Below are 25,236 nucleotides of genomic sequence, written 5' to 3' on the forward strand. Positions count from 1 at the left end.
CTACCACGTTGCTGCTTTCCGCCAGTCGGCTCTTGCATGACAGAAATTCTGCTTGCTCCTGAAGCTCGCCATTGTGGAATAACTTGAATAGAAATGAATATTCACAGCGATAATAAGAACGGCATCGAGCTCTCTACAGGGGGCCCGGTAAGGTATCCCGATGGTGCAAAAATAAAATCAACGTAAAACGCCAAAGGGTTAACGTCTGTACGTATCGAAATCTTAATCCTTGGCGATTGTAATGGTTGCTGTATGCAATAGTGGGGCAAACACCGACTTTGGTGCACCTACGTGGGGGAGCAGCGGAATAAGAAAAATCACCAGCCCGTCTTCTCTGTGAAAAAGAACGAGCAGCGAAGCTCCAGCGAATATATGTGTTGACCGGGGCGCAGTCCAAGGAGTGGAAGAAACAAAACACGTTCACTTGTATTTGCGATTGAGCACACTTCGTAGTTAATTAGCTTAATAGAACTGAAAGTACTAGAGTTTTATTCTAGGGTATACACAGGGAGCTATCCGTTACCCTCACGCGTAGAAGCCCATTTATTGACAGCAGACGGAAATCGCAAAACATTTGCAACCTCACTGTGAACTACTTATTTATGAAATGTAAGTGAAACCCGGCGCAATGTTGGAGCCGTCTTAGCAGCGAATTGTCAATTTCGGAGTAGTTTCGACGATACCAGAGTTACAGCCGTTTTCTGTCACCGTATACTCCCACCGTAGAGGGCCGTGAATTGACAGAAGCCTCCGGAATTCAGTAACGTTTGCACCTTTAGTGAAAACTAATACAAGTAAGTGAAAGTTGGCGTAATGATTGAGTCATCTTATCGCCCAGCTTTAGTATACGTTTTTTTTTTTTTTTTTTGCAAGATTAGATTGAGAGCTACAGAGAATACACGAGAAAGTGGAGATAAAAAATTGGCCGCGTATTGGTTCCTTTCGTTGTAAATGTCGACGAAAGACAATAGTCGTCTGGCGCCCCTGCCAAGTAAGTGCCTCCCTTCTTTTTCCCGCTCACCTCTTATGTTGTTCCTCTCCCGTCTCGCTCCTCCCGAGATAAATACGCTAAAGGTTTGCTCAAGTCAATTTAAATTAACCGCGTTCCACTGCTCCAGGCCGGGTGCCTCGATGCGAGCGTTGCCCTACGGCGGAGCCTTACTACAACCAGAGTCCGTCAATGCTTTGACGGACTCTGCTACAACTTTAATAGAGCCGCGTTGCTCTTCTCAACGTGCGTTCCAAGCGAAACGTGGAACCTACCTAGTGGAACGTTTCGTTGCTGTTGCCGTTTGATTCCTTAAATGACGCCTCGAGCTATCGTAGCGCTGGCAACAACAGGCGACGATTTTCTGCAATTGATGTAGTATTTCATTTGCTAACGCAAGAACCAAGCATACATGAATTTTTCAATAAAGAAACACTGCAAATATCACTTGTGTGTTGATTTTACTCCTCATTTTTGCGTAATGTTTTGTTCTTGTTCAGCAATGTTGACAAGTATGAACATTGCCACTGGACTTAAACGTTTAGATTTGGCTGTGGGTATATAAACTTATTGTGCTGCTTCACTTTCACTTTGGCCGGGTGGCTGAATTGGGGGACAGACCGACAAATAGGTGTAACACTTGCGTGTTGTCTAGGGGAGGGAGTCGTATGTTCAGAGGCCAAGGCGCAGTTTAGGCAGCCTGGCTGAGCATGCTCCTATGCACGGACATACACATAAATAAATACAGTGTAGAACTGATGTGTGTGAACTGTTGTGGCTCTTATGTTGACTCCCACGCGTGAACTCTGGTGTCTGGACCATGGGCCGTGGACATTAATTTAAAGAGCCTTCGGTGCGGTGGACCTTTTTTTTTTTTTTGAACTTGTGTAATGTTCACTTCGTTTCTTGTGTAGCACATTACGTATACTCTGTGCACTGTCGGCCCCAGCTGTAACTAGTTTCAATAAATTCTCTTTTCGACCGACAGACCAAAATTTTTGCGTAGTAGCCCAAGAAAGACTATTTTCTTTAAATTTCTTTGTGTTGGCACGAAGCGTAGACGGACTGACATGGACCACCGCCGGAGGGCAGCTATATTACGCTCTGCTATAATAATATCTATGCTTCCAAGAAATTATCTCTGCTAAAGCCACTGCCTTACTTGATCGCAGTTCTTGCCGCGAAGCTGCTAGGGTAGCTTTTGCCAAGATGTCTTGTTACGCTGGCGTCAAGCATTCACCAAAAAACCTTCACATAATCCACACGCACCAGGCCAAGGGAATTGGTCAGTGATGGTGACAAATTTTAATAGAAATGTAATAGGCTATTGGCTCCTCGGAAGCAGTTCAGGTCCCAGTCCCCAGCGCCCCACTCAGGTGAGGTGCAGGCTCTAGAGAGTGAGCTCCCCTTCCGTCAACATCCATGACGGTCACGATAGATTACGGCTTTCGTGGGACTCAACATCACCTTCTTCGACTTCTCGGTCGCCTCTTGCAGGCTTCTGCGACAACATCCTCCAGGCTCCAAGGCGACCACTATAGTTCATTTAAGAAGCTGCGTACAGCACTGTGGAGGTTACAGTGTTGTCAACAGTCCGCCTGTTGAGCACGCCTGGTGCCTAGAACCGCTAGATAAGGTTTCAGAGTATCGGCACTCTTGTCCCTCATTGTTGTATGCCGCCGACAGCGGCCATTGGGCGAACCGCGTCACGTGACATTTGTTTACCCCGGAAGAACCATGGGCGCTGACATTTTGGTGCCTCTGGGTTGCCGTGTGCGCGCGTTCTTCGATAGATCGTGATTTTCGGAGCGTAATGCGGCTGTACGACACGTTGAGAGTGACCTCTTAAAAGCCCCAGCCAGAGTAGCGATGCCGTGTCGCCCTGTACCGGGCTGTTTCAACTGGCCGGACGGTGGAAAACGCCTGCTTCGCTTCCCGCTGCGAAAGAACGACTGTTCCCGCCACCGAGCATGTTGTTGTAAATCGTGTTTGAATCTCCCGTGCAAGTGTCAGTAATGGTAAGCCTTTGCGTCGGCAGCGCGAACTGCGCCTCAGGAAGTGATCGAAATATGCGCCTCAGGAAGGGACCGCGAACTGAATTTTAGGAAGTGAAAGCGTCATCGTCGAGCGCAAGGCGGTGCGCGCTGCTATGGCGTTATCTTGCCGCGCGTGGCCCCCGCCCAGCATGTCTGGTGTAAACGTGGCATACCGCCCTCCCCCTCGCACTTTCGCCACACATTCCTCCTCCGTTTTGATTGAAGGGTTTAACGCGCCGACGCAACGAAGGCGATGAGGCGCGCCGTTGTGGAGGGCTCCGGATTAATTTTGACCACCTGGAGATCTTTAACGTGCGCCGAAATCTCGTACACACGGGCACTTTTGTTTTTCGCCTCCACCAGAAAAGCGGCCACCACGGCCTGGATTCGAACCCACGTCCTCATGCTCAGCAGCACTTAGCCACTAAATCCTCCTTCGTTTTCCTTCTGTATTCGGTGTTGCCTTCGCTCGCTCGGTTACGAGGCCGACGAGGACGTCAAACCAAAGTAGCGGACGCTTAAGTACTGCGCACTAAAAATAGAAATGTTTCAATTCTGAAAATCATATATCCCGCAGGCTGCAATAAATTATAGCGTAAGTCATTCGAAGGACCAAAAACAAGCATCCCACGTGGCATGGGCATGAAGTGGCGTCGCTGCATTTTAGCCAACGAAAAATAACAAGCCCGAAATTTCTAAACTCAGGTCTGTATGGGACGAAATGTTTAATGTTGGGCTCACAATGAGCGTCGTTGTGGCTACCTTTTGTGTGCTTTTGAACTCTGACGATACTCAAAAGCTCGCGTAGCAACAACGTAAGAGCACCACGCTTCCAGAAAACTTTGTCTGAGCTCTCACCCGCCAGAAAAAAGTAAACTACTCTCAAGTCATGTGAGTTTCCAACGTACAGTGCTCGGATTTCGCCACAGACCAAACTCAGACTCTGGCGCAAACTACTTACTTTTTTCTTCAACAATGGAAAGTAAAGAAGTTGGATTTTTTTTTTCTTATCAAACTTTGCTGCAAACAGAGCACTCCCTGGTTTTTAGGTCGCCCCACAGTAGCCTATGGCAGGCAACAAAAATATGAAACAGATCTTGCTGTAGCAAACACGAAGCCGGGCCACAGCTGGACTCCTTGGAGGCACGACACGCGAAAAATAAATCCCTGCCGGTAATCCTGCAGTTGATCAGGGCCCGTTATTCAATAAGTGCCATGTTTCTTGGCTTGATTGCCCAAACTCTTCCCAGCGATCGGTACGTCCATCAACTTTCTCTTTCTCAGAGTACCGTGAGTGATCCTAAAAAAAAATCGATAGTGATCATCAGAGGGAAAGCAAACGTCACGACGAGCCGCTTGGTGTCGCTTCGTCCCTAGAATAGTCCGTTCTTAGTGACAGAAATGATACAATGAATGCTACGTCCGATGCTTATCACTAATTCACCCTATTGTAGTTCGAGCGTGCTGATTTCTACATTCCAATAACCAGAACACAGGACAAGCACGAGTGAAACAGAATGATCCGAGCTCCTTGCATCTTCTTAGTGCTTTTGCTGCAGCGAACCGCAACTGAGCATGCGCAGAATGCATCAGACAAAGAGCGTGGACTACAACCGTGGTTCGAAGCAGACGCCGACCTCGTCTTCGTTGTTCACAGTCACCAACGGATGACCAGTTCTTTGGTAAAAGTTCTGAACCGCAAGTACACTGTGTGGACCTACAGGTCACCAGGTTTATGGGAACATATCCTCAAGAACAGACTGCACAATTTACGAACGACAGTGTTTGCCGATGTACAGGGGGATTATGTGAACACCGTAATTCAGTCGCTAGGGTCACAAATCACAAACGGAATAGCCACAGAGTGGGTATTTTTGCTCGAAGGGAACGACTTTGATAGACTCGTCCAAGCTTTCTACGATTCCCCGGCGCATATGGCGTTAAGCGCCATCGCCGTTGACGGTAAAAGCGTCAGCAAGAGCCTTCGTTGCATGAAACTCCATCAAAAGAACAGGTGCTTCAGCAATACTTTCGACTTCCCGAAGGAGTACCAACAACGCATATCTAAGCGAAATTTTTTTGCCGGTGACAAAATACGCTTGGCATGCTTAGACATCGGTGGCATGAAGTCCTGCAGAACTCAGGGTGCTTTTACCTTCATGCGACTTTTGCGGAGCAAAAATGTTTCATTCACAAGGAGATTTTACACCAGCACAGACGCAATGTTCAGTGACCTCATCGTCGGCAAAGTGGGCGTTGCAGTGGCCCCCGCCGAAGTTACGGAAAACTTGCTCACGAATCAGACTTATGCTGACGTCGAGTGTAACTACAAGACATTCTACGCTCTCCACGACGGCACGTACGTAGTTTCCCTGTTCGACGCCATTGGCCGCTCTCCCTGCGTTATTCTGGCAACCTCCTGCCTAGCCTTCTGCGTCGCCACAATCGTGGTCGTGCGCCGAATCCAGTTTCCAAGCCTCGCCTTGACTTTCCCGTCGCACGAAGTGCTCTTTCTGCTGGCCTCGTTGTTTGGCACGTCGTACGCACACCCTCGAAGCAGAGTGGAAGGGAAAATTCGCATTCTGGTGTACGCTGTCTGGATGCTGGGAATCCTTCCTTTCTCGGTTTACTTCAGGAGCCAGCTGACGTCTCTTGTCACAACAGCTCGTCCTCGCGACCACATGGACACAATCGCTGAACTCGAAAGAGGCTTGGACGACGATTCCGTCTTTCCCTGCGTGGTCAAAGAATCCAGCGCGTGGGAGAGCTTGGAAAAGGGGTCCAACGGCTCGGGAAGCTTTTTCGAGAAACTGAGGTCGTCGTACCTTCGGCACAAACACGAAGGGATCGAAAAAAGGACGCTTTACGGGTGCGTTCATTGCGCGACGTCGAAAAACCGCGTTTGCTTTGTCCACAGCATGAATGTATGCTTTGTCAAATCCCGTTTCAAAGATGTCGGGGAATTTAAGGAGCGCTTTACAATGACGTTGACGACGTACCCGATCTCCAAGGAGTTGACTCTGACTCGACCGCTAAGAAGGCTCATGAGCGCCATCCGAGAGATGGAGCTGACTAGGAAGAGGCCTCCCCGTTGCGACATCCAGGCTACTTCTGCTAGAAGCACGTTCAAACTCTGGGATTTCTTCGCGCAGTTGTCTGCGCTCGGATGCGCAGCCGGAGTTGTCTTAGCTGCAGAGATTGCTGCGAACAGAATAGCAAAAAGACGTCAGTGAACTGCACCAATATCAACACTTACAGTCTTGATCCATTGTCGTTGTAAGAAATCCTTCGCAGCTGTACCTATATGGGTGACAAGCATTTGATTTGTACTTGATTCACGTCGACTCTGCGCAGCTGAGTTCTTGGCACGTCGTCTTTAGAGATGTGTGTTTCTATACGCTATCATTGCACAAACCAAAAGGCTTTGTAATGCAGCTGTACTATGGAAGATTCACCATGTGGAAGAAATCTCTAGTACAGAATAACGGCGCAGATTGCCTTTTTTTTTTTTACTAGCGTTACATCACACATTGAGATGGAAGGACCCAGCGAGGAAGAAAAACGAAATTGCAGCTCTGTGCTCACCACACCAACCAACAGACCTCTTGCACCCGCCACCAGTTGTGTAGGATGGAAAAATTTGCTGTGTGCTAATAAAATTCCCAGCTTCAATTTATTTCGTGTGTTACGAGTGAACCTCATTACTTGCCTCCCTCAGTTGCCCGTATTTGGGCCCAAGCTTCAAAACGGTACTTACGCTCTGTTTTGACAAACTAAGCAACTGTGCGTACCGCCGAGCAGTGGCCTTCTTGTGCATTGCGGCGATCATGGCCTTATTCAATTTAAATTATGTGTGTTTAACACGCCAAAGCTTCACCTTGGCGGCTATGAAGCGCGCCGTAGTGGAGGGCTGCGGATTCTATCTTTAAAAGCCGGGGATGCTTAACGTGCGCCGAAATGACGACACACGGGCGTTTCCGCTTTTGGCGTCCATCTAAAAAGCGGGCACGACGGCGAACCGGCGGCCTTGGGCTCAACAGTAAAACGCCCCGGCCATTGAGCCACCGCGGCGGGTTGATCGTGACCTTTTTCCCGCAGCCACTGCCTTTCTGAAGGTGACTGCTCCTTAATGTTTTGCAGGTAAGTTCAATTAGACAACTTGAGTTTGCCTCTGTAAACGCATGTGAACAAATATACTCCTTTCTAAGGTTGAAATGCTGGTGCATTTCAACCTCAGAAATGCACTGGTGCTTACGCTGGTTCTTACGCAAGTAGAATTGCAACCAAGGCGCTGCAAAATTGTCTAGACTGGAACCGTAAGAACCGCAAGGCCATAAATCTAGCCATCTGAGCGGCATCTTTGTTTTTAGCAACGGCCTACTCGAAACAGAGGTACTAACGCAGCGACACAGGTACCGTACCGATACTCAAGAAATGGAAAAGCTTGCCGATCTATATCACTGCAAGCGAGAATATAAGTATGAAGTTAGACCAGAAGTGACAGAAACAGAACCAAAGCAAAGCATGCTTCGAAACGCCTTAAAAAGAGAAGGAAACACGAGCATAACCACTATCTGAGTTGCACTTAGCAGCTAGTCAAGAGCGCTTGCCGGCACGTAGCTTGGTTTCTGGGGGACCATGGGACACAGGCGCTAATTCTGCGCACTGCTTAGTACTTGTTTGTCTTCTGGCTATGAATGGCCTGATGAATGAATAGAGTAAAATTAAGCTGATTTGTAGCGAGCGTCTGCAGCGCAGTTTCCAACATTGCAGCCCTGCTTTTGAGTTCATTAGTAATAGCGCAGTTCTCTCCAAACCAACTGCTAAAACTGCAACAACTGCTTGTGAACTGGTCCGCCGGAGACTCTCATTCGTTAATAGCGCGTTTCCAGGGTTGTAAAATGTGTGCGTGACCACGTCACACCCCTTGTTACCTTAATCAGTAACCAACGTTCTCAGCGTCTTGAAACGAGGATACAGAGCGGAACATCTTGCCAGCAATAGGACAGGAAATTAAGGGCTGAACGAACAGCCGTCAGTTTAACAGCGGAGCTGTTGTACGAGCCACAAGTTCGGTGTTGCAGAAAAAAAATACCATGAACATGCGGAGCGCTCGTGAGCACGTGCTTCGCGGCGAACGCCGAGCAATCCCGGCACGCGCAGTAGCTTTAGCAAAAAAAAAAATTTTAAATCTGGCAAAAATCACGAGGAGCGAGAAAATGCCGAGCGCTCCTGAGCGCGTGCCTCCGAGTCCACGTCCCGCGCAGTGGCTTTAGGAGAAAGAAAAAATGACACCATCTCCGCAGGGTAGTATGCAAAGCAGCCATGGGGTCGATTCAAGTGCCAATTAGTTTTCAGTTCGTCGTTTCCGTTAGGTTGAGGTACGTAGCTACCGTTATATTTACAGTTTGGTTTCCATGGTAACTACCACACTTTTAACTATACCGGAACTACGAAATGGGACATTGCGTTGAGCCCATGGCTGTTTCGCATACTACTCAGAGTTCCCCTACGGGAAGATGGTGTAATTTTATTAGATGCGACGGGGCTATGTCCCTCCCTTGTTGTGGCGCCGTCCACACCCCCACTGGGCATGCTCGGCTTGCTGAACGCCCGGTGGTGTCTTACCCTTTAATGGCTCCTGGAGCGACAGTGTTGCCGGTGTCTTCCTGGGCCGGCCCGAGATGAGCCGAGCATGTGCAGTGGGGGTGTGGACGGCGCCACAACAAGGGAGGGACATATGCTGGAGCGACAGTGTTGCCGGTGTCTTCCTGGGCCGGCCCGAAATGAGCCGAGCATGCGCAGTGGGGGTGTGGAAGGCGCCACAACAAGGTAGGGACATAGCCCCGACCATGAGATGCTGGAGCGACAGTGTTACCGGTGCCTTCCTGGGCCGGCCCGAGATGAGCCGAGCATGCGCAGTGGGGGTGTGGACGGCGCCACCACAAGGGAGGGACATAGCCCCGACCATGAGATGCTGGAGCGACAGTGTTGCCGGTGTCTTCCTGGGCCGGCACGAGACGAGCACGCTTCCCCTTAAAGGGCTCCTGGAGCGGCAGTGTTGCCGGTGTCTTCCTGGGCCGGTGAATGGACGGACGACGGACGACGGAGCCGAGAGCAAGAGATGCTTTGCATCTAAAAAATCTCCAGAGCTGTCGTCAAGCGCTACCGCGCATGTAATGAGGAACATTGAGGAACATGGAACATGGGGAACATGGCATGAGGAACACGACGTTAACGATGCATATGACGTATACTAGTAGCCCAGTGCAAAGCAGCAACAGAACATGTAAATAAACAATTTCAAACTTTTACAAATGCGTGGTGATGTGTCCTTCAGTGCTCACGTTTAAAGAAATCCTGCAGCTTCGCTATGTTTCAAGCCTTGCGCGACTTAGTGCAAGCTTCAACAATTGAGCTGATGGAAGTCTACAAGGCTGAGGATAACTTTGCATTCACCACTCACCGCGATACGACTACCTTTTCGATGCATATGACAGCACCGCAACTATGCAAATAAACAATGATACTGAAGCTTAACTGTGTGTCCGGCAACGCTCACCTACAACAGCTTCGCCATGTGAGTCTTGCGCAAGCTTCCGATTTTTTTTTTTTTCGGGGCCCTGTAAATAAATGGGCCGAAAAAAATAAACTCTCGTTGTAAGTGCTGTGATTGGGTCATGTCTTCTTAACCCTCCAGTCTTTCACCGTGCTAACCTCGCTTTCATAATCGGCGCCTATCAACCAGCCTACTTGATCGGCTTTCAGTCCGAATTCACAGGTTGCGATTAATCAATCAATCAATCAATCAATCAATCAATCCTTTATTGGAAGAAACCAAAATACATCGTGTGTTACAGGGACAGAGACTAAAGGCTAAATCGCCTGACGAGGACTCTGTCCCTCTGCAGTTCAACAACGTTGCGTGTACATTTTACGCAAGTTTACATTACATTACGCAAGTTTACATTAAACACTAAGTTTCTCCGTCACTTTCACTTATTCGTATTATTGTTACTGTAATAGGGTTTTATGTCACTCGGTTCACCTTCGCTGGAGTACAATGCAAGTGTAATTGTTTACTAACTCTTCACTGGTGACTTTTCAAATGTTTTTGCCTTGTCAGTTTTGTTCTCCCTTAGAGATAGTCTATCTCTACTCGGGTACAAGTTAAGAACGGCAACGGGAGTTGCCGCTGTGCCTCATCACCGCAGCCGGATGTTGCTCCGCTCGGCGCAAGTAGTGCGTTACTGGGAATATTTTGAACATAGCACGAGCCGTTTCCGTGACTTTTCGGACTTAATGTGCTTATAAAATACTGCAGCGACGGCAAACAAACTACGCGAGAAACGGCAGGTTATATCACGCATTCATAGCAATCTCGTTTCAAAACACGTGCGCCCGCTGACATCCGGGTCCGCAGCTTAGGCGGAGTGATACCGCACATGAGATACATTGCCGTTCTTAACTTGTTCCCGAGTATAGCTCTAATGAACCCGTCAATAAAACGAAAGCGAACGCCTCCGGACGGCATAATGCTGTCTCTTAAACCTTTCTAAAGAAAATTTAAAACGCGGATGGTTAACTGCACTACCTAGAGCTTCTCTTTCGCTCCATTAGCAGAACTTGCAATGGCATGGGCGCTATCCGTGAGTTCCAAGTAACGCAACGAAGCCAGCGTTATGTCAACCAAAAAGGGATTTCACGAAGACTGGACAGAAAGCCAGCTTTGAGCATCGCGCAAAGCCAGGTCTTGCGACATTTCTTATCGCATTCGCCTCAAATTTCCTCCTCCCGTCGAGCCACCAATTATCGAATACAAACTTCGCAAGCCAGCGCGTTTCACGTATTCGTCATCTTGGCTTCAGGTTCTATCGAACGTCTCCGCCTGTATTCCCCACAGCCTCGCGCGCGCGTAGGAACTCTATAAACAAATTCTGTAAGCGCCGCCCTGCATACCAAGTGACCTTATCGTGGGGGACGAAGCAACCGGCTTTAAAACGCGCAGCACCACAAGCAAACACGTTTTCCTACCAAGTGTCTTCTGTCAAAGCCAAGAAAGGCTACTGCAACTTCTGTACGGAGTACCAGACAGAAGGTGAGTCGGACGTCTTTTTTATTCCCTTGTGTAGTATCAACCCATGGCTTCTTGCAAGCAGCGATCAGATGTCCGCACTTTTCAACGAGATGTGCTGTCACGGACGAATGAAATGCAAACACGAAAGTATAAACCAGAGCACGAAAAATTTAAAAAAAAAACACTGTTTGAGAAGGTCGAACAATGGCGCGCTGTTGGTATACTTGGAAAGCCGGATTTCTCAACTTTGTCGCTGTAATCAAGTCAGGCGCCATTTTGACTTGCATGGAAAGAAATTGTGTGTTCTGGTTTATATTTTCGTGATTGCGTTTCATTTGTCATTTACTGTACATTATTTTCTGCAGTGGTTATATTCTCTCAATTAGGCGTTCAGTGCTTTTTTTTTTTTTTTTTTGTAAACCTGAGTGGGAAGTGGTCCGTTTTGATTGGGAGGTTTTTACGATATTGGTCTCTTGTTACCAACTGTTTTTAGGTAACTCGCACGCTTCCAACAAAATGGGCCATGTGCAATATACCTATACTAGTAATATATTTTAATGGACATTTTTTCTTCACGACCTACAGGTTAGTATATTCTTATAGAGTACTGGGCGGCAATCCATACGATCATGAGGAGAAAAACAAAAACGACGAGTGGGGTCATGCGATGGAGCTGTGAATTATCTCAGTTCCCTTCGCAGCGTTGTAGCTAGTTCATAATACGGGCGGAAAAAAATTGTACGCAAATCAATTTTCGTTAGTCTTTGATATCTCCGAAACCGAAACGAATATACCCACACCACGAGCTTCCTTTGCCCAGAATAATTATACTTGACCCCCGCTGGTGGCTGATCGGGTTCTGCGTTACGTTGCTGAGTAGATGGTTGCAGTTTCTGTGACAGGTCTGGTGCAGCTGACGAAGAAACTCGCACGTGTTCACGATAAATCCATAAAGAGACAATTAACTTGTCAGTGGTCGTGGAATGTGGCGCGGCCTATAACGCACACATGCGTAGCTTTACCGCGTTTTAATAGACGGAATTTACCATCTTCAATAACCTCGTTTCAATATTCTCTTGTGACACCAGGGGGAAGATGAACCTGGCTCTTGTGACAATCTTCTTCGTCATTGCCACCGTTTTGGGGTAAGTGCGGATGGTTCGGTAAAAACGGAATTGCTTTGGGCGGGGGGCCACTTATTTCAAGTATCGCTTGAGGCAGCGATACGGCTAAGTGAGTTTCCCTTTCCTCTTTTTCCTGAGTAGCGTTCTCACAGGATCAAAAAACTACTCAACGAGAGTAGTTTTCCTTCAGCGGCTTGAAGCCTCCCGCTACAGGCCTCATGCACCATGAAGCTAACAAAGGGAACAACGCCGAGTAAACACTTAGGCTGAAAAAAGACGGTCGAAATGAGTAGAATAATTATAGCATAAAAAATGTTCACACAGAGAATCAAGTATGCACCTACTGCGTGCTTTTTGTTACCCCATGTCCTTCACAATTTGAATGATGGCTCTCGCAAGTCTTAAAGCCTAATTGCTTGCTTGAAAAAGCAGTATTTCAGAAGTAACTTCAGAAAAAATAATTTTGAAAATAATTTCACTAATTCAAAGAGAAGGGCAGAACATAAAAGGCTGTCTGCACTATATTCCGAATGATTAAACACCAACTCTGGTGCACTAAGGCAGACAATTTGTCTCCACCTTTAAACGAAACAAACCAGCTTTTCATGGCAACGATTGCGCAAAACAAGCGAGGACAAAGAAGAAGCGACAAGGACCAGTGTTACCCAATTTTTCTCAGTACTTTTTTTAGCAACACGATCGTTACTCAGAATCTAGCGTTACACAATTTTTTATATGATTCCAGCAATTTAAGTTATAACATTCTGGTGTATGGGAATGTAGTCACTGCAGTTATTTCTCGTTTTCGCCCAGCTATATGGTCGTGGTGGCTACTACATGGGTCCGTAAAATGGCTGTCGGTAACTCCTGCCTCGTCTCGTTTATCTTTAACGGTGCAGACAGACAGACAGACAGACAGACAGACAGAGAGAGAGAGAGAGAGAGAGAGAGAGAGAGAGAGAGAGAGAGAGAGAGAGCATTCTTAATCGCCGGACGTATGAGCCCAGCTCCTGTCGTCTTGTTTGCGTATGCTGTGGAATTTGTGCACATAATCCAACATCTTTTCATATTTATCATTATTAGCAAGCCTTCTCTCTCTCTCGCTCTCTCCTGTAGCTGTCTTTCACTAGCCATGCGTACTCATTCGCTAAAACCATGGATTCCTCAACGTATGTTGGTGGAACCAAACGAGTACAGTTCAAATGACAGACTCATTTGATCAGACAGACATTCTGATAGTTTAAAGCCAGTATGCATACGTGATAGAGTAAATATGTTCTTCAGATTGCGACTATAATTTATTTATTTTCTCGCTAACCGTTCCCTTCTCGATCCCAGCGCCCCCGCTAATAAGACACGGGTGGACTGTTCGACGTACACGTGCGAGCAAGCCCACTGCCGGGAAAGGACGTGCGGGTGCGGCAGCTACGAGGGCGTCTGCGGCTGCTGCGAACTCTGCTTCAAGGCGAGCGACGACAAAAATCGCACCTTTCCTAGGTTATGCTGGCATGCATGCCAACAAGAGTGCATGCTTGAGCATGAACGAAGCGAAAACGGCTACGTGGGTCATGTTAAGAGCTATAGTGCAATTAAAAAAAATCAAAGAAGTACGGTTAAAACGCGAAGGATTCTCCAATGCTACCTGAGTGAAAGTCAAAATCCAAATTTCTTCAACTGTGTCAAAATGGCCCGACCGGAGAGACGTCGGCTTCATAACGCGAGAGACCCAGATTCGATTCCGACCACGGAAGGAGTTTTTTTTTTTTCTTGAACAGCTTGATGTGACTTCGGTTATCAATATCATCATCATCGTCGTTATGTGAAACATATTGTGTAAAGTTGGCTTTTCTGTAGTGCATTTTACTCGGACCAGCGACGCCATCATTGAGGCATAGAAAGTTTCGCTTTAAGAGCGCTAACTTGAGCTTGAAAACAGCCAACGAAAGTTCAGAAGTCCGTGCCTATGCCTGTGCCTATCCCAATCAAGCCGGTTGTAAGACGGGGGTAAGTTTGAAGCAAAGGAAATGATCAAAGCCGAATTCTCGGCGAGACTGAGATTCTCAAGTGCTAAAAATTCAAGCATGTTAAACCTCTGCCCCAGAAACTTGCGGAACTGTGCTCTGTAAAGCACGAAACATTACGTTAACTGGTATAAACTATCTTTGGGGAAAAATATTTATGTTAACTGGTGTCATTTCAACCCGCCTGACATAGCTCAATCGTTCGCGCGAACTGCGTTAGCACGAAAGAAGGTTTATGGAGTTTTTTCTGTGTTCAAAATTTCAAGTTGAGAGCCCACGAGGTATAAACTTTTCCTCCATATCAGGCTCTTCTTCTGGTGGTGGTAGTAGTAGTAGTAGTTGCAGTTGTAGTAGTAGTAGTAGTAGTAGTAGTAGTAGTAGTAGTAGTAGTAGTAGTAATAGTAGAATTAGTAGTAGTAGTAGTAGTAGTAGTAGTAGTAGTAGTAGCCGTAGTAGTAACTTTATTTTGCCCAAAAGTTGTGGTGAGGTACCACTGAGTTGTTCACTCAGTCATCTAGACTATCATTCCCCACTCCACACCTCATGTCTATCATATATCATGCGGAATATAGAGACGCTTGCCCCTTACCTTCTTAGAACGACCCTCACTTCACCACATCATTTGGTCATGCCTGTAGTGATACCGGCATCACGTGGAACTCATCCCTCCTTCATAACGTGCCCTTCCCCGAGTGGAAGGCTGCCATTTCTAGCCCAGCTCCCCTCATGCAATAAGCCCTCGTCCAATTGGCTGAAGACACCGAGCTCCCTAAACATCGGGAGCCCCACTGCTCTTCTGGAAGAAGTACTATTTTGAGTAGATTTCTTACGCTTAATCTCCCAAAATCGGAAATCATCCTTTAACTTTCTCTCTAATGCCAATTTATTGCACAGAAACAAATGAAATCACGACCCAAATTTATTGCTCCGGGGGCGTGGGTTAGAGGATACCACCACCGCGAATAACGGGAAGCAGTTGAGCTACGGTTCAATCATTATGTGCGGTGCGTATGGCACCAGCAGTTGTTTGCTGCAGCCAGATATGTGCGGCTGTGTGAAATGCAATAAAAAATAAATTATCGCATGATTGCAAGTTTGAAACAAGTTCTTCTAGTAAGTTTGGATCTGCGTATGTCGCCACGAGGGACTGTATGTTCGGCGTTTAGTTTGCTATTGTTATTGTTGTTATTATTATTGTTATTTGCCATTGTTACCGAGCTGCGGCAGCTCGTACAGAGGGCAACACCCTTGTCTATAACACAGGTTTCGTACTTATAGTCTTATCTTGCCTCAGCAGAGAAACATCTGAAGAAAACTATTGTGTCATTCTGAAGTCTTGACCATATATTTTGACCTCATCGTTTTTTGTGACAAGTTTGAGTCCGCAGTTTTGAGAGGTAACCAGTTCAAGTTGAACTCAGTGTTATAGACAAGGGTGTTGCGCACTGTACACCTTGCAGACGCCGTGTCCTTTTAAAACTGCCTAACTTCTGACCCCCGCGTCCCGTCGACGTTTGCAGTGCCCGGAAGAACTGTGCAACACTTCGCTTCAAGACATCTGCATGGCGGGCTACAAGTGCGTCCTGGACAATCCTCAGGAACGCTTCGAGACGGGTGGCGTCGGGCGCTGCAAACATCTGCATGCGACCTCGGCGTAGACATTACGACGACAAACTAACTCCTCGCCCAGCCAAAGATCAAGGCAGCTGACCGTTTGCAAACCTCCACGGACCTCACAACCATTTCAAACGAGCAACAGTTGGTCAACCGGACCATGATTGGATATACGTCGTTCATTTCTCACGCAATAAGGGAGTTTCCCCCGATCCGCGTGATCAACCCTCGGTCTATTAACGAAGCTGCATCTGACATACCATGCAATGAAGATTACTCACGGCTAACGCCGTCGGAAGTATATGGTACCTACAGAACTATAGCCGCAGCAAACGTGGCAACCCCACGTCTCCAAACAATTTATGTGGTTTGAGGCAGAATCAATGCCGTTCCCATTAACACGCAAGTTGTTTTGACTTAATTTTTTTACCAAAGTAAACGCTGCATACGGTAGGAAGCCTAAGTATCCCAAAAGTGCAAAGTTTCCGCCCTACGCTTCCGTTTTCGCTGAGGATTGAAGGTCCTCCTTTCTTGGTCTGGAGGTCATACTTCGTCCTATCACAGCTAAAGGTTAGATAGAAAATAAACCGGCTGGAGAGAGAAAAAAAAACAAATTGAGCAAAAAAATAAACACTGGCGAAGCTTGCCCTAATTCCGGCAAGGCTTGACCGACACACCACCACGCATTTGTACTAGCTTGAAACTGTTTATTTCCATGTTCCGTCATTGCTTCGCACTGTGATAGTAGTAGTCATCATCAGTATGCATCGATATCGTCGTGTTCCTCATTCCAAGCATTACATGCGCGGTAGCGCGTGACGACAGCTGGGGCGCAGCGTCGGCGCGTATACGTGCACGACGCATGCGCGCCGTTCCTGGAGTCGCGTCGAGGTCCCGTGGGTGAGGTGTTGCACCAGCTTTGGCGTTGTTGGTTGCTAGGCAGCGCCAGGCGCTCCTCGGGGTTTTCCAGAGGGTTCTTTCTTTCTTTTTTTTTTTTTTTTGCTAAAGCCACTGCGCATGCCGGGGACGGTCGCCGGTCGCCGCGAGGCATGCACCTTCTTGCTATATTTAACGCGTTACGCGCCACACATTACGGCCAACTACAGCAGCTCAACTGTTAAAAACTTGGTTAAGAGCCCAAGAATGTTGATACCATTAAAAAAAATTCGGCAGACGATTTTATCAGTCGGAACGCATCACAACCTCGCCTTACTTTTAGTTCTGTATAGAATAAAACGAATCGTTTTTATTAAAAAAACTATGGATCCGGCAGTCAACCCTAACAATAGTCGAAGCCATCCTCAGCGCTAAAACAAAGGCATGATACCCGTTCTGAATTTGGACGTCACCCTCCTGCACAGCGGCGTGAAAATTTCGGAGCCGAAAGCTACCGGGAAGAAAAGCTTCAGATTATGAGAAACAGGAGATGGAAGGTTGTCATGAGTATGTTTGGTGCGCTTTCTAGTGGCGACCCTAAAACTAAGGGGGGGGGGGGGGGGGGGGGGGATTAGCAGAAAAATAAAACAGGCACTTTTGGGAGACAAACTTTTTGCCAGCGCACGCGCTCTTAAGAATTGCCTCACGAGCAGCGTTACTAACGTGCGTAAAAATCAGAAAAACGCTGGTACGAAACGTTCAGATTATTTGTGTTGTGGCCAAGGAAAGTAAGTACCGACGTTGGATTTCCCTTCCCATGAGGCCATGCGACATCCGAGTCGCGTGCATGCCCACCCACAAGTTTGGGTCACCCCACAGGAGCCAACGATCGAGCGACAAATGCATCGTATGACAAACACGAAGCGCTACCACGGTTGCACTATACTTTTCCTCATAGCACGCCAGAGCTGCATTCAGACGGGGAAAACTACTCTTGATCGTAGTCTATTGGGGAATCACTCTGTGCGCTGTCTCGCTTTTTCCTTCGTTTCCACGGGCTGTTCTCGGTGATTGATGCATAGATATATCAGTGGTATTTTTCTCCGACCAGCGTGAGTGCTGTTGGGAAAGAGACCTTGAACGCCAACAGACCGAAGGTAAACTAACATAGAAATCTGGGCCCGCTAGTCCAGTGACGTCCAGTATATAACAAGTGAAATTACGCAAGGCACAGTCGAGAATGAAGGTTGCTGTAGGGTGCTCGTGTCCAGCGTTACTTACGTTGGTTTGTTACATTCATTGAACTCGGAAGATTTACTTCTGAAAAAAGGGTCGGTTGCACAGGTCGGGGGTTTTCAGGATCGCGAAATTCTATGTGACGGCGTTATCGGTCGATCGATTCCCAAGATGTTTCCTATCCTTCCCGTTGTAGTTGATAGGCGCTTGCGTCCATATTACCACGCACGGCTGACGCAGAGCAGGTCATACCGAGCTAAAGGAATGCGACGAGTCTCTTGGATCGTCCTCGCGCTTTTGTTGCAGAGAACGGCATCTGAGCGTGCGCCGAATGCAGTGGACTCCGAGACTGGCTTCCAACCCTGGTTCGAAACAGGCGCTGACATCGTCTTCGTCGCTTACCACGGTGAAAGACTGACCACATCTTTGCTCAAGCTTCAAATCAGCAAGTACACTGTGTGGAACTACAACTCACCCGGGTTGTGGAAACACATTCTCAAGAACAGACTGCACAACGCTCAAACGACGGTGTTCGCTGATGTTCCGGGGTATCAAGTGAGGGTCGTAATACAGTCACTTGGAGCACAAATTGCGAACGGAATAGCCACAGAGTGGGTTTTTTTGCTAAAAAGTAACGACTTCGATCGACTGGTCCAAGTTTTCTACGACTCCCCGGCGCATATGGCGCTAAGCGCTATCGTCGTTGACGGCAAAGGCGTTAGCAGTGCCGTTCGCTGCCTGAAAGCGCCTCTAAAGAAGAGATGCTTCAACAATAGCTCCGAATTCCTGCAGCAATACCAGCGACACATGACCAAACGAAAGCGTTTTTCCAGTGAGAGCCTGCGCTTGGCTTGCGCGCACATAGGTAGCATGAGGTCCTGTCGAACCAAGGTAGCTCTTGCCTTCATGGGGTTTCTGTCGTTCAAGAATGTTTCCTTTACAGTGGCGTCGTACAAAAGCGTCGACGCAATGTTCAGCGACCTCAAAGCCGCAAAAGTGGACCTTATAGTTGGAAATACTGAAGTTACGGAAGCATTCCTAATGAATCAATCCTTTGCCGACGTGAGCTCTAACTATAAGACTTTCTATGCTCTCCACGATGGCACATACATAGTTTCCTTACTCGATGCCATAGGAAGTTCTCCCGGCGTTGCTTTGGCTGCGTTTTCTTTAGCCTTTTCCGTCGCTGTAATAGCTATCTGTCGGAGACTTCAGTTTCCAAGACTCTCTTTCACTTTCCCATCGCACGAACTGCTCTTTCTTCTGGCCTCGTTGTTCGGCACGTCGTATGAGACACACGCCAAAGCGGGACAAAAAGTAAGGATTCGCCTTTTGGTGTACGCTGTTTGGATGCTAGGAATACTTCCTTTCTCCGTTTACTTCAGAAGCGAACTGACCTCTCTCGTGACAGCCGCTCGGCCGCGAGACCACCTGGACACGATCGCTGAGCTCGAGAAAGCTTTGGACGACGATTCTGTCATTCCGTGCGTAGTCAAGGGATCCAGCGCGTGGGAGAGTTTGGAAACAGGGTCGAGCAAGTCGGGAGGTTTTTTCGCGAAGCTGAAGGCTGCTTACGTCCGTCACAAACACCACGGAATAGAGGGCGAATCAGTTTCCAAGTGCTTCCGCTGCGCGATGTCAACCAACCGCGTGTGCTTTATCCACCAGGCGCCGATCTGTTGGGTGACGTCACAGTTTAAGGGTCTCGGGGAATTCAAGGAGCGTTTTGCAATGACGTTGACGGCCTACCCCATCGCCAAAGAATCGATTTTGTCTCGACCGTTGCGGAGGCTTATGGGTGCGATGAAGGAAGGCGGACTGGCAAGGGGGCCACTTCCGCGCTGCGACAGTGACGCCATGCCGGCTAAAAGCACGTTCGAACTCTGGGATTTCTTCACACAGTTCTTCGTGCTCACGGGCATGGCGCCAGTTGTCCTCGCCGGAGAGATCAGCATGCACATTATCTCTAAAAAAAGACGCCCGTAAGAAGTGCCTACGCCTGTTCCACAGCGTATAGCCCTGGTATGTTGTTGGCGTAGATTTGTAACGAATCCTCTTCGAGAAATCGCCGCAAAAAGTGATTTTCCGCACTAGATTGCACGTAAACGAAAGTTCTGTTGCACGTTTCCTGGACATTTTGAGATGTACTTTGCGAGACGCCACCGAAATGTTGAAATAAAGTATCGTTTCACGAACGTATTTGATTCTGTACGTTGTATCTACATTTGCAAAGCCGCGACCGAAGGTGCTGAATATCAACCGGCGCTGTGATAGCAATGCTGTGTTCTTTTTATCAATTTCAATCTTTTTTTACACGGCCATGCTGGCGTTCTTGACAGGACCGCTCCGCAATATTCCCGCTCTTTAGTTCCCTGAAAGGGTCAGCTTGCCTTCAAACGTGTTATGTAATATCAGCGTTATTTTTTTTTTCTTCGAAGTTTTCGATAAAATTGGTATCATTATTATCGGGACAAAACAGCCTTTGTAATGAATTAAACTTGTATTTTGTCTTCATGGCCCCTTTAAAGGCAATCTGCAACACTTCCGATAAGTGCTTCCACTCTTTCCTTCACGCATGGAAGCACTGCGAAAGCTGTAATCGCCAGCACGGAGCGGCATTGCGGGATTCACTCATCGCAGCAGATACGCGTTCCGTTTCTGCTTTGCTTATGCGGCTTTCTTTTTAGGGTGGCTATCGAGTGCGTTCATTGATGCAACTGAAGGAAAACCGGCCAGTAGCCGCTACACCACTGTAATGACGTAATTCCGGCCGCCAAATAACGCCAAGACGGGGAAAGAGAGAAAAATCTTTTGAGCGAGTTTCTAAGTTATCTCATGGGCATAGAACAGTAATTTTTGGCTAAGGTACTTTGCGACCCCTTACTCTAATTACTGGATGTGTTGGTTGACTACATTCTGCAAGCGTTTAAGACTTCGTTAAAAGTTAAAAAGAAGGGTTGCAGTGTCCCTTTAAGTGAACGGTGAGCATCATCAATCCTGTTACGAGATTTGAGCCTGCAATGCGTAGGCCTTGTTCACAGTTTTTCCGGACAGTTTACGCATATTTTTTTAAAGTTGAAAGTGCGTTCGAAAGTGTCGTTTACCTTCCGCCATTCTCCCCGCTGGTGTGCTGACGTCGGCTATGGCGACCCACTCGCAAGTTGGTCGGGATAAATATAGCGGATTACACGCGTATTCACCCTATATCACACGTTCGTGGATTAAAACGTTGGCGCCCACCGGCTTGCTTTGCTGCAAATGTCGTCGTCAAAAAAGGACACCCCTTCGCCTCCCCTGCCACATAACTTACTCCATCGGCGGCAAGACGTGGGGAGCATCTATAAAGTCAATGTTTCAGCTGTACAACGCACTATTCTTGGGCTCCCTACGGTACAGCCTGCCTGTACTTTCGGGTACGTGCCGTACCAATATTCAGCAACTCCAAGGCATACAAGCGCAGGCCCTCCGAACTTGCCTTGGCCTACCACGGTGCACCTCAACAGCTGCAACCATGGCTGTGGCTCGTGATCACCCCTTACCCACTTACGTGACAATTGAAACACTCAGGGCGCATATTAGGCACCTAACCAGGCTGCCGGATCATCACCTTGCTAGTCTACCATCTAAACGCCCCCATGCGTCTTTCGCAAAGGTTGTAGCCTCCAACATGACCAGCATGCCATCCAACTACACGCCTGCGATGAGGCCGCCACTCCCACTTTGGTGTACGACGCAGCCTCGAGCATGCCTCACTATCCCAGGCTTAACAAAGAAGCAAGATTTTCCAACGCTGGCAGCACAACAGCTAAGTCTCATTTATTTACACGAGAGATACAGTGACTGCACCCATATTTACACCGATGGCTCCGTAACAACATCTAGTTCTGCCGGCGCCGTCGTTATACCACGAATGTCCATGTCCACAGAATATAAAATAGCCCATCTCACCACTTCCACGGCTGCAGAACTTACCGCCATCCGTTGTGCCCTTCATACCGTTGAACAAACTTCATGCCGAAGATGGGCGATCTTCTGCGACTCAAAACCTGCGCTTCAATCGCTCCAGTCAGCCCTGTGCCGTGGACCTCATGAACAGCTGCTGGCCGAGATAAGACTACTGTACGACCGTGCCACCCAAGCGGGTCATGACATTGCCTTTCAGTGGCTTCCCAGTCATTGCGGCATTGTCGGAAACGAAAGTGCGGACGCTGCCGCACGCTTGGCACACCAAAAAACGGAGACCATATCTATTCCGTTATCCAGGACGGACGCCGCTAGGACTCTCCGAAAACTTGCTCGGGAGACCACGCTATCGAAATGGAGCACCCAAGAGTTCACGAGCGCTCGTATCCATGCCCTGGACCCCCATCTTCAGCGCCCCCTCCCATTAGGCCTCCCACGATCTGATGCAACCATTCTTTGTCGCCTCTGGCTTGGAGTCGCATTCACAAATGCTTACTCCTATTTGATTGGAATGGCAGCCAGTGAGGCGTGCGACGTCTGTGAAACACCAGAGACCATACGACATGTACTCTGCGATTGTCCACGGTTTTCAACCGAACGCAGCCAGCTCTCTGCGACTCTACGAAAGTTAGACTCTCGGCGCCCGTTCTCTGAGGAGACAATCCTGGGCTACTGGCCTTCTCCGTCGTCTGCGGACAAGGCGACAAAAGCGCTCCTGTGTTTCCTCAAAACGACGGAATTGCACAAAAGACTGTAGCGCAAGACTACTCTCTACGAACTGTCTGAACTTTAGACAATGTCTATAGTGTCCTACCGCTGGGCACACCACTCCACGCTCTGTCCGTACCTTTCCCCTTCTTTTTCTATTTTCCTCTTTTTGCTCATTCTTCCCCTTTCCCCCGTGCAGGATAGCATACTAGGCCGTAGCCTGGTTAACATTCCTGCCTTTCCTTTACTTATTCTCTCTCTCTCTCTCCATACCTTGGCAAAACTGGACGCCACTCAGTCGCATTCACTAAAACTATATTTTTCCTCAAGCACTCACTCGCGCTCACGCTCACCTCTCGCCCTCACCACTCGCACGAACAGACAGACGGAGCAAAATGTTCGGGTTTAAGCAGCCCAAAAAAGACTATCGTCTTTAAAATCCCTCGTTGTTAGCAGCACCGCTAGCATTCGCGAAGCGGTGCTGCTATAAGCAGCATACAAACGAAGGTTCACAAAGCGACCGGGTGTCTGGACATCGCTGAATGAAGGTCTGCGCGCCGCTCAGAAAGCACTTCACTTGGCGCAATGACGAAGCACAACTTCGCCATGCCCCGGCGCCACCGGCGCTATCGCCAGCTATCGCTAGCAGTTTACAAGGTATATATGTTCCGCACATCTGTATATGTAGAAGCTTCGGCGAGAGTTTGCGACAGCCATTTTCGACCGTAAAACCAGTTTTCGAATCGCAAAAAAAAAAAAAAAAAAAATACAGAGAGCTCTACTGCCGTTACACAAAATTTCGCAGTACTGACACTGCTATTTGCGGATATATGGTACGGTAATTCGCATAGTTCGCATAGCAGTCACGGAACACGAAGTACTACGAGGTGCGCAAAGTGCGAACAAACACATATCGCTGTTTTCCTGACCCGCTGGCGCAGCTGTTTTGGCTATTATTAATTTCCCATGAGGGGGAAATGACGCTTTAAATGGTAAGCTTACCGGCAATCTTGTTTCCATGCTGATCCATCCTTCGAGCCAGCAGGCGGCACAAAACTTTAGCAGGAGACTTCTTGTATCAGCATCATCGTTAGTCAACGCCCAAGTCCCCGAGCATGTCCTCTAAGTTGCTCCTCGCCTGCAGTCTCCATCCCCACTGTGACCGACACAAAAACAGACATAACTGCGCATCGCCACCGAAGGATGTCAGTCGTCGCTTAGTCCATAGGGAACGGCCCGAACCTCGTCTCTGTCATCATCATCATCAACAGCCTACTCAGGTCCACTGCCGAACGAAGGTCTCTCCCATTGACCTCAAAGCGCTCCTGTCCTGCACTGCTACACATATCCGCACAACTCACAGCGCCGAGGAAGGTATGCCCAACAAAACACGTTTCCACACAGGCAACTACGTAAAACAGCTCAAAATCCAACCACGGGAACCAGGGTTCTGCGAGCGTCCCAGAGGCGCCGATGCAGCTGAAGCGTCGTCTGCGAGCGAAGGCAACTGGCTGTCTAGACAAACGTGACGAGGCGTTTTTTGCGAGGCGGGCGACGCACTAGCACCGGCGTCGGGAAGAAAACGCAACTTTACCACGCTGTAGTATCGCCGACGTTATCGCCGGCAGATCGCGAGTGCTTGCATCTTTAAAAGCGTTGCAAGCATTGCCAGTCACTCTTCTCGTCGGGACGCAGAACAAATGGGCGGCTTTGGAACTGCGTTCGGGAAAACCCCGAATGAAGGGAAGGACGATGGAACGAAAAACAAAAACGGCATCGCTGCATGCCGATGAAAGCCACCGTGCACGATGGTTACTGAAAGAGAAGCAGCGCTAAACAGCTTCTGTGGCAACGTGAAAAATTTGGGCGAGTCGGTGATGCATGTTGAACCACAGCGCAAGGGAAACGACAGCAAGAGGACAAACGAAGCGCTGACTTACAAATGAACTTTATTTTTCGGGAAGCTGCCAATATAAACGAAACTGAAAAAAAGAAAACATGGAAACCAAACATGAAAAACACAGCGAGAACCCACAACTAACCGTTATCGGCACGCGCCCTATTACAATAGTCCAGTTATTTCGTCAGTTCATTTGAAGCTACACTGACACAATGCTCCCCCGAACGTTCAGTCGCGGCTGCCTCGAAAATTTTCTGAGTAAGCGCGCCCCAGTTTTAGCCGGTAACAGGGCAACTTTCAAATTCGTGGATCACAGCCACATGGGTTGCAGTGGGTGGCAAGATGGCCATCCTGCTTTGTTTTTAAAGTTATTGCAGTGCACCCGCAGGCGGCCATTGAGCATCTATCCACAATCTAAAGGCAGGCCGTACACTACGCCTTCCATGCAATCCACGAACGGCTTTCGGTGCTTTATCTGACCCAACAAGCACTTATCCTTCCCCGAACTGCGGTTCATGCTGCAGAGAGCCGACAGCTTCTTTGGGGCACAAAAGCACGCTCACGGAATGCCCGCTGTGTCAACTATCCTTCGTGAGTTCAGGGAAGCGCCATGACGGGACAGCCATGCATAAGGAGATAACGGAGGATGAAGTCAGCGTTTCGTTTGTACCCTTGCTGTCGACTGAAAACGTA

At 48.2% G+C, this 25,236-nt stretch overlaps 2 protein-coding genes across 2 annotated transcripts in view; one reads left to right on the top strand and one right to left on the bottom strand.

Moving 5' to 3' along the window:
- The window catches only part of LOC144139081 (uncharacterized), a 163,546-nt gene extending 139,366 nt beyond the window's left edge, over nucleotides 1–24,180 (bottom strand). The window contains exon 1 of the mRNA XM_077671563.1: nucleotides 23,646–24,180. Within this exon, the coding sequence (XP_077527689.1) occupies nucleotides 23,646–23,663 (18 nt within the window). The 5' untranslated portion in view covers nucleotides 23,664–24,180. The remainder of the gene's footprint in view (nucleotides 1–23,645) is intronic.
- On the top strand, nucleotides 10,889–16,545 carry LOC144137926 (8.6 kDa transglutaminase substrate-like). The gene is made up of 4 exons (XM_077669948.1): nucleotides 10,889–11,122; nucleotides 12,190–12,246; nucleotides 13,564–13,690; nucleotides 15,767–16,545. Exons 2-4 carry the CDS (start codon nucleotides 12,197–12,199, stop codon nucleotides 15,902–15,904), a joined length of 315 nt encoding a protein of 104 aa, XP_077526074.1. The 5' UTR covers nucleotides 10,889–11,122; nucleotides 12,190–12,196; the 3' UTR covers nucleotides 15,905–16,545.
- Nucleotides 24,181–25,236: the final 1,056 nt, after the last annotated feature.

Source organism: Haemaphysalis longicornis, unplaced genomic scaffold, assembly GCF_048455015.1.
Source record: "Haemaphysalis longicornis isolate Haplotype H1 unplaced genomic scaffold, Haemaphysalis longicornis Haplotype H1 scaffold_5, whole genome shotgun sequence".
In the NCBI taxonomy this organism is placed as follows: domain Eukaryota; kingdom Metazoa; phylum Arthropoda; class Arachnida; order Ixodida; family Ixodidae; genus Haemaphysalis; species Haemaphysalis longicornis.